Source organism: Blennius ocellaris (assembly GCF_963422515.1).
Source record: "Blennius ocellaris genome assembly, chromosome: 2".
NCBI classification, from domain to species: Eukaryota; Metazoa; Chordata; class Actinopteri; order Blenniiformes; family Blenniidae; genus Blennius; species Blennius ocellaris.
In genome coordinates, this window is record NC_137651.1 from 8,384,550 (window position 1) to 8,393,996 (window position 9,447).

General features: G+C 44.1%; 1 protein-coding gene across 1 annotated transcript in view; it reads right to left on the minus strand.

Moving 5' to 3' along the window:
* The window catches only part of hip1 (huntingtin interacting protein 1), a 44,470-nt gene extending 35,023 nt beyond the window's left edge, over positions 1 to 9,447 (minus strand). The window contains exon 1 of the mRNA XM_080511870.1: positions 9,237 to 9,447. Coding sequence (XP_080367996.1) covers positions 9,237 to 9,353 — 117 coding nt within the window. The 5' untranslated portion in view covers positions 9,354 to 9,447. The remainder of the gene's footprint in view (positions 1 to 9,236) is intronic.

Consider the following 9,447-nt stretch of genomic DNA (forward strand, 5'->3'; position numbering starts at 1 on the left):
GGTATCTGTTGATCTCGGTGAATTCCCTCTTCCACTCTCGGAAATAAAGAGAACCAAAACAAACCGTTGCTCCCCGGAACTTACTATTTTACTCAGATCCATGGTGGTCGGATCCAGCGGGCGCTGGGAGCCGGAGAGGAGATCCGCCGCCTTTAAATCCGCCCGCGGAGTAATTAGTTAACGGGAACGCGATCGAGGCGATTTGGGAGGAGAAGCTGGGGGGTGGAGGAGGAGGAGGTGGAGCAGCTCTCAGCTCAACATGTGTCCCGATTTGGTCTTAAAATGCCCCCCCTCTTCCTCCTCCTCCTCCTCCTCCTGTGCTTTTCCTTCCTCCCTTCCTTCCGCGTCCCCTTTCTCCCTTTTCCTCTCGCCGATGAACGCGCTCCCCTGAGCGGCGACGACTTCCAGCATCCGACCGCCGCGGCGCTCCGGTGCTGGTGGGGGGCGGGGGGACTACCGGGGGGAGAAGCCGCTCATCCCACCGCTGCTTGCGCGGCTAAAAAGCTCCGTGCTCTGCCCACACATAGCAGGCTTACCATTATTTTGCAAATCGCCCGCTCTCCTGTTGGACAATAGCAGCGTGGAGCCTCGCGGAGTGGGATGGTCTCAAACCCCCTGGTGGTGGTTCCCAATCTGGGGTGTGGGGACCCCCCGGGGGTCCCTGCCAGAGAGGCTGTGTGAGGAGGTGGAGAAGAAGTCCAGGAAATCTGGGTTGTTTTTTGCCCCCACCTGATGATAGTCTGTCCACAAAATCAGCTTGTCAATAAACACAAACGTATACCAAAACTCTTCGCCTCGACGTAGAAGTTCTTCAAGCACCACTTTACAAATGCAGAAATTCCACTTTATAGATTAAAATCATAATATAAGGTATATGATCATCTCATTCGAGCCTCGTTCATTTCAAAAGATCAACTTGTGATGGTGTAAAAGTGGCAAAAAGCTCAGCCTTTGCTGTGAGAGCAATTCTAGGTGAGTGATGCCCCCATCTGGTTTCTCCAGGACTGTCAACTGAAAAAGCTTCCGTTTTTGACAGCAGCCTGGTGGATAAAGTACGGAATACAATAGAATTAAATATTATTACCAGATATTTTATCATGCAGCATTGAACTATACTGCTCATCAGTCAATACAAAGTATTTTGATCCGGTCCTGATGAACCTAATGGCCTAAATCTCTAAATTCTCTTTAAAAAAAATATTAGATGTGTACTGTGCATATGTAGATTTTCTTTCGAAATACACTTTATACGTTTCCTATTTGTAACCACAACGTTGCCTCTTCTTTAACCTCATGATCCTACTGTGACCCACTGACCCGTTAAAGGGATTGTTACCGTCTACTGTTCATGATGCACGACTTGCACATTTTTTCTTTTTTAGCTGTACAGTGGAAAACAGGAAAGACTTGAAACAAGTGACCAGGGTGGTAAAGCACATCATAAACAGACCACTACTGCCAACAAAGTTGACTTATAAAAGCCGCCCTGCTGTATAGGTAAGGTTCTTATACGTTTCTGAAAATGGTTCCGTTTGGCTTCACTGTAATATTTGGGGTAAACAGATTGGAGAATGGGTCTGCAGCCAATCATAGAAGGAGGGCGCTCCAAGGTAAAAAAAAAAAACTAACAGTCTGGGAACCACTGCTGTAAACCAGTTAAAGCAGTAGCAGATGCATCTCTGTTGAACATATCAACAGAGTACAGTTTCAACCTGCGCCAGTTTGTATTAGGCACATTGAAACATGTTCAGTTGGGGCTGCATTGACCCTTAACAGTTAGAAATGTAACATTTTAACTCAAGGATGTTGTCAAGAGCTATTTATACACTTTGAACTTTTAAGAAATTGGACTTTTTAAAGACAGAAGAAACTAAAAAATGAAATATGTGAAGAAAAAATAAATAGACAGTCACATTTTGTGTCCAATTTGTTTAAATTATGAATTTGTCTAATAAACTATGTAAGAACTACTTATTGCAACACTGCTTGTTGGCAATAAATCATATACTGTTGGGTAGCTCATTTATTTCCCTATTAAATGGTACCTTAGTTGTAATGTGCATTTGTAGAATGGGGAACAAGGCTTTAATTCTATTGGTGCTTCAAGCAATGGTAGAAATGATCCAGACACACACATGCATATACATAATGAGACATAAGAAATAAAAAACTGTTCTGCAGCCACATGATCAAACATGGTGTTAGAATGTATGTTGAATGCATCAGCCAGAGGGGCTAAAACATCAACATTTGTAGTCGAGGAATAAATGTATGCTTAATATTGTAACAGAGCAGCACTAGAATCCATTTGGAAGATGGTTTGATGCATGTTAGGCTTCAGATGTCAGCGTTCACAGGTGTTATCAGCCACAAAGAGTAATTGCTTGAAATCAAGCCAAACCGTTCCCTTGTGAGCGCACCTGCAGAGACACAGTGAGTATTGTGACAGTTAAACATTTCATCTTTTTGCGACCACTGAATTTTCTTGTATGAAAAGAATAAAGCAGTTTTCTAATCCTTATATGTCAGGGATATTGTGATTAAATGAATGTTTAAGAGACAAAGTGATAAGTAAACTGTCAGTAAATGTGGGTGAAATGAATTGTAATTAAATGTACAAATACATTACTGTGGACCCAAATTCAAGCAGATATATTTTCAGCCTTCATATTGTAACCAACTCCAAGAGACATAAAGAGCTGTCTTCAGTGAAGAGGAACAATGGCAGTGGTCCGCATCGAACCCTGATCTCAGCATCACCCCGTCAGTCTGGGATTACAAGAGCAGACAGAAGAGATTGAGACAGTTCAAAGCCACAGAAGAACAATGAGCCCACACTATACATTTTTAAATGCGGGCCAGGCTTCTCTCTACAATCACAGGACATCAGCTGACCAGCCGAGCCCAGGCCAGCCACGACAATCAATATGCATCTCGTTAGACCACTGGGGCTGCACATTATACCTCCAGGCTGCTCAACAGTCTGCTACCAAACAATGCCAGCTATTTTCCAGCGAGTCTCTTCACTTCCTGGTACGGCGTGGGCCCTTCGCTGAAGGCTGAGCATTTCTCGAATACAGCAGCCCCACTCTGTTGCGGTCGGGATTTTCACTCAGAAACACTCTTTTCCTTGTCCTAAAGTCGCCCGAGCTGTAACAAATAACTTTGCATGTCAGTTATTGTCTTGATGCAGGTTAATATGTACTACGAGAAGTAAAGCCGGAATATATAGTGAAAACTTGTCATATAATCTATAAAATCAAATTAACCTCTATAAAACAATGTCACTTGGCACCATGAGTCCTAAAGTGTTCATCAATGCATGTCGAGGTCAGGCAAACATACAAACTATAGAGGCAGGAACCAAACCTCAGATTCTGCTGGGTGAAATCGTAATTTTTGTCATTGCATTGAGGGTGGCTCTGAAGAGAACAAACAGCCATTTGATTTTCTTATTTTCTGATTGAAACAAGGTAAAACTGTAAATCTAAAGTGATATTTTTTAGTGGGTTCTTCAGTCCATGGAGTTGCAGTCTCTTGGATATGTTGCATAAAATCAATTCCAGTACAGCCTAATGCTTCTCGAGTCCGACGACCTGCCAACATCCATGTGAACCGACTGTCAATAAGTTGCTTCACTGTCCCCATTACAGGGACTTCGAACTATTTCTTGAGGCAACACCTTTCCTAACATGTAGTGTCCAAAACCCAGACAATGCCCTCCAACCACTACAGTAGAGATCAGTTTAGGTGTTCTATGCTTTTTATTAATAAAAGACAAAGATACATCAAGAAAACTAAAATCTCACCCCGATTGCTTACAAAGCAGTATTATAGAATAGGTAATGAGTAGCATTATATCACACAAGGTTCAAACTTTTGTTCATCACCAGTACCGTTATCTTTTGAGATTGCATTACAACTATTTAAAGAGTAGTTTTCATACACTTATCAAGCAATATGCGTACAGGAGGGCTTTGTTACTACATGCACTTTTCCCATGAGACATTTCTCCCTCTGATAGGTTAAATAAGTGACAAATTATCTATGCAAGTTCATTCATTGGAGAAGGAGGATGACAAATAGGTGGATTTATACTTTCATGCATTTCATGTCCGACAGTCTCTTTCGTTCAAAAGTGTAACCACTAGAAAATGTTGTCATCACATACGACGGAACTACTTCTGCTCATTTGCATCCCACATCAACGGTCTGGGTTCCAGTCTGACTTTTGACCTGTGCAGCATGTGAAAGGAAAGAAAGAAGAAGCTCCATCTTCACCACTCCCCGCTTTACTGCGCTGCAAAACACTGATGAGCGCTCCAAAACAATCTGTAATTCAAAGCCATTGTTGACGCCGCCAGGAACTCATCAGTGCACTTTGTTCCACTTACTAACTTGTCACTCATGTCCAGCTCTATTATTCTACACACAGTCAGTGCAATGAGGCCACAAACCACCGCCTGCTGTTTCTGCTGCCTCAGTGCTTTCAGTGGTCTCACTCCCCATGCTTGCATGCTCGTCTGCCTGTGCACCTCGTGCTTTGCGGATATCCCCTCGATAACTTCCCTGCATTTTTCAATTGCAGGATGTAAAGGAAGGCAGTGGAGACTCAAGACAATGAGCAGTGGAGAGGTTCGAAATAGGCGAGGAGAGAGACAACAGCCAGAGAGGAAGAAATCAGGGTGTTCAAAAAAAACAAAAAGAAAGAAAAAGAAAAATGCTCATCTGCATCCACCCTGCTGGGACCTGCTTGAGCCTTAAGGCCATGGACCTGCTCCTCCCTGTAATTCTTCAAGCCATCAGGCAGCACAGGGCAAAGAGATCAGGGGTGTTCAAGTGAGCTGCTTTAGAAACACTGTACAAGATTGGTTTCTCATGATGATCCACGTTTTCCTTTCTGTACTTCTTACAGCTGCTACTATGTAATCCTGCTTTTGCTTAATAGTTACAAATAAAGAGACGACTGAGAACTAGCTGGAAACAAAGGCATTTTAAACCAAGCAACTTCACTACTTTCTATATTTACCATCAGCATAACATGGAATCACAAATATGTGCACATCAGATATGAGCGTCATCCCCCGGAGCCCAGTAATGATGTTTAAACTGACACCAACTGAAGACGTGGAAGCAAATACTTTTTGCTTTAATAAGACATCAGCCTTTAGAATCCACTGTGAAGAAATAAAGCGAGGCACGCCATCCAGCAAACTGGAAGTTTATCCTTCAGTGTTGGTCTTCTTGACACATAAATTCAACCCAAACGTCAGACCTTCACCCATAATCTCACCCCTGAAAGACTTGCACCTCTGCAACTTCTGGCCGGACTGTCGAGATCAAGAGACTGTGGGTCCACCCTGCGTATATCCTGCACCCCATCCGGCTGTAATGTTTGGTGATTTAGGAGGAAAACCAACGTAACAGACCAGGAGAATATGCAAACCGGTAAACACAAAGGCCATACAAGCTGGGATTCTTTCACCATGAGGTAAGAGCGAAAACCACTACATCACCATGTGGTCACTTCCAGGGGACCTCAACCTTTTTCATGGGGTTTCCTGGATCGGCTTCAGCCCTCTTTGACCTTTGTCTGGAATAAACCCCGGATGGCGGGCAAGGCTATTATTATGGTTTGTCACATTAAAATGCTTTGAGTGCTTGATATTTAGCTCAAATAGATATTTGACAGTCTGAAAAGTGGGGATTTACTTGACGATACAAGAAGGCTAAAAGAAAGTCTTTTCCAGATCCATGTTATAATAATGTATAATAACACGGCCGATCAAACATGTCATGATTGTAATTACATAGGAGGGGGTCAAGAAAAACTGCTGTTACAGTCACAGCAACAGTCTGACACGCATGCACTCACATCCAGAGACAAACCGAGGCGATTCGGTGTGGACATAGAGGAGGGCAGTGAGGAGGAGGCTGGCAAGCCAGTCTTATTTTAAGGCCTTAATTATGTAACATACAATGTGGTGTCACTCAGAACCTCGGGTTGCATATCCCAGCTGAGGAACTGGTGGCCCAGAAGTTTTCCACAAGTGCTAATTATGGCTCATATCGGTCCAGAGATTACTACCTACACCAGCATGCAGACGAAAAACGTCTTCTGGCCTCCAACAGCTCAGAGAAGAGCCGGCTGGCGTCTCTGACATGCTGGAGAGAGATTATAAAAAAAACAAACAAACAAACAAAAAGTGATGTTCTGTTCTGGCTTGTTATTTACATGCTGGTTTTGTTGCAGATGTTGCGAATTCACTTCTATTGAAAAGAAAAAAAGGAATTACATCCGAGATAAAACACGGCAAAATTCAAATCCCCTTAAACTCCAAGATTAAAGAGTCAGCTGCTATTATGAGGCTAAACATGTCATTAAAGGCGAGTGTTGTCTGGCTGCCCCGGCTCAGGCTTTTTATAACCTGGTATGGACCTTATGACAGAGAGGATCTTGAATCCAAAACAAAGTTGGGCGTGCAGCTTTCAGGATGAGCTTCCCGGACTTGAAAAGTCAAGACTGGTATACAAAACAGCAACTGCTGCTGCTGACGTGACATCACAAAGTAAACAAATTGCAAAGAAAGGTTGACTTCAAACTTTTAATAGAAGTAACTGCTACTTCTGAGTTATTTAGAGAAGGTCATTAAAAAAGAAGTGCGAGAATACTAGTACTTGTATTTCTAATAAAGTAGCATGAGCATAAAGTCTGGAATTTGTAGGGAAAAAATGCTTTTGTAAAAAATTAAGCTATAGTAAAGCCCTTAATGAAAGTCAAGTTTAACATCCCTTGCTGTTGGAAGTAGCTGGTTATTTGATTAGACCGGTGGGTTTAGAGTGTGGGAGGATAAACATCCCATTCCGGAGTTTGAATGTCACCATTTAGCTCCCAGGAAGGCCAACCAGGCTGCTGAAGCCTTATATCTGATGTGAACCGATGAGGAGAAACAATACAGAACTCACACAGTGTACGTTCAAGCAAAATATGTCCAGGGAATCTCAAAATCTCAGAGAGACACACGGGCAAGGCAGACAGTAGGTTTTCTGCAGAGGAGAAAGTCAGGCACCCAGCAGATTTAGGCAGCTTTAGAGCACAACAGATCAGATGAGATTATCTCCTGTTGATCCCCTGTAAAGTAGACAGCAGGTTCATTGATTCCTGCACCTCCTGCCACAGCTCGAGATCCGGCGTCAAAAATCAACCAGCAGCACATGTACATGGAGGTAAAAAAAAAAAAAAATCCTAATCGGTGGCATCAACTCAAGCAAAACTGTAGATACAGCATTAGAGATTTATAAAAAAGAGCCGTGCAGTGTTCCTGAGAAGGACAAAACAAAAAACCCTGATGTCACGCTGTAAGCTAGTTATGGTGGAAGACTGGTGATTCCTAATAACCAATCGAACGTGAGCTTGTCTCGTCTTGCCTGAATATCTCCACCCTCCCGATAATAGCAAATCCAAGCTGGTGAGGGGTGGAGCAATTTTGCTTTTGTCAAAATGGTCCTGGATACTTAAGACGCTTTACTAAAACGCAAGAAGCATAAAACTGTCAAACCGGGACGAAACTCAAGATTCCATTCTGAATACTTCTGGCCTCGGCACAGAGGCAGCGCAATGTTTGGACTCGGCTCACGGCCCCTTGTGTGATTAATGCGATCCAGGACAACAGCTCTGCGGAAGATTCGGCCTTCACAGTGGTGATTATGTGCAATTTGAAATCACCAGAGAGGAAGTTAACGTTACATTTAGTTTTTGTTGTTCAAGACGGGGTTTCTGATATTCTGCCTGTGAGCGGGTCAGAAACTGGCCTGGACTCTTTACAATGGACCGACGCAATGTTGGGCAGCTGTGCTTCAGCTGGTAGAGCAGGTCATCTTCCAATCCCAAGGAGGGCGGTCCAGGTCAATATTCCATCTCACCCCGTTCACATCTTAAGTGTCCTTGTACAAAAAACACTGAGCCCCAAGTTTCTCTCAATGGTGTACGAGCGCAATACCTGAACATGTAAAAATACCCAAGAGAAGCAACTGGAGTGTGAATCCCGCGATCGCCACAGCAACCTACAATCTCAAAAAATCCTCTTTAAAATTACTTCTACAAAAGACAGACTGTATGACACAGCAGATTGTGCAATCAACAAAGCTGCCAACCAGTGTGTAGGCCTGCGTTATCGAGCGTGACGGCGTTACCTTGACACACTTGCAGAGGGTGTGATCTCAAGAACCTGACAGTGACCTAGTGACCAGGCATAAAGCCCTGCATGCGTCTCTCGCCCCGCCTCTAATCCGTGCCGCTACTGTCCCGGGTGGGGGAGAGGGCAACACGGAGGGTCAGTTAACAGGAGGAAGCAGAGAGAGAAGAGGGGTGGGGGGCCGCTCCAATGCGACCGTCTCGACGCAGAGCGGCCAAATACCTGCTGTGCACATTTAGGTTGTGTTGACTGTACTGTCCGATTTAGCAGCCACGCTGTGGACGGGAGGGACGCATGTTTCAGCAGTAGTTTGGTCGCCTTCATTCATCTGACCTACTTTCCCACTCCCCTCCATGCCTGGTCTGGGCAGAGGGGAGGGGAAGAGGGTACCAAGCAGAGAGCAGCAGCCTCCACAGTAGAACATACGCGCTCATGCAGTGGGAGAGTCGCTCTAAGCTCTTGAAGCCACAATTTATCTATGAGCATCTAAAAAAAAGCAAACATAAGAGACAAGTCTTTCAAAACACATCAAAGCATCACCCTCATACCACATCCTGTTAGGACTATATAAACCCTCAGAGGGTCCTGACAGCCAGACATGCATCATCCAGTTTCATGGGAGCTTCAGCTTCGTCTCCCCCATGTCTGGGTTTGAAGAGCAGATCATCAAAATCGCAGTTATCTGAATTATAAAGTCCACTGACCCACATTAGACCAGCTCTTTTGTTGTCGTATTTGTAACTGCTGATCACAGACAAACGTATGGGAAAGTAACAGTAATCTGAATCCAACACAGAAACACCATCTCGTGTTGGATGATGATGATGATGATGGGTTTAAAAAAAAAAAAACAACCAAAAAGTGTGAATATGTGTTATATCTATTGTCGCTCAACACACAGCCTCACAGTGCAGTTTAGTTTGGGAGCCGAGCACAAACATTGCTATTAATCCTCCCACTCCATAAAGCGGATCTCTGCCAGGTTTCTGATCCCACGCTTTGTGAGGGAATAACGTGTTTATATGAACACGCGCTCCATACCTGCCCCCTCTCGAAGTTTTCCTTCTCCAGCTCCAAGCTGTTCGCCCCTCCGGTCCGTCGGATCACTTTTGGAATAGCGTTGGGGACTTGCTGCATGGAGCTCTTCACTCGATCCATTGTGGTCTGTGACAGAGGAGAGGGGTGGGGGGAGAAAAAAGAAAAAAAAAAAAAAACACACACACAGCAGGAGAAAGAAAATCCTTCCAGCCGA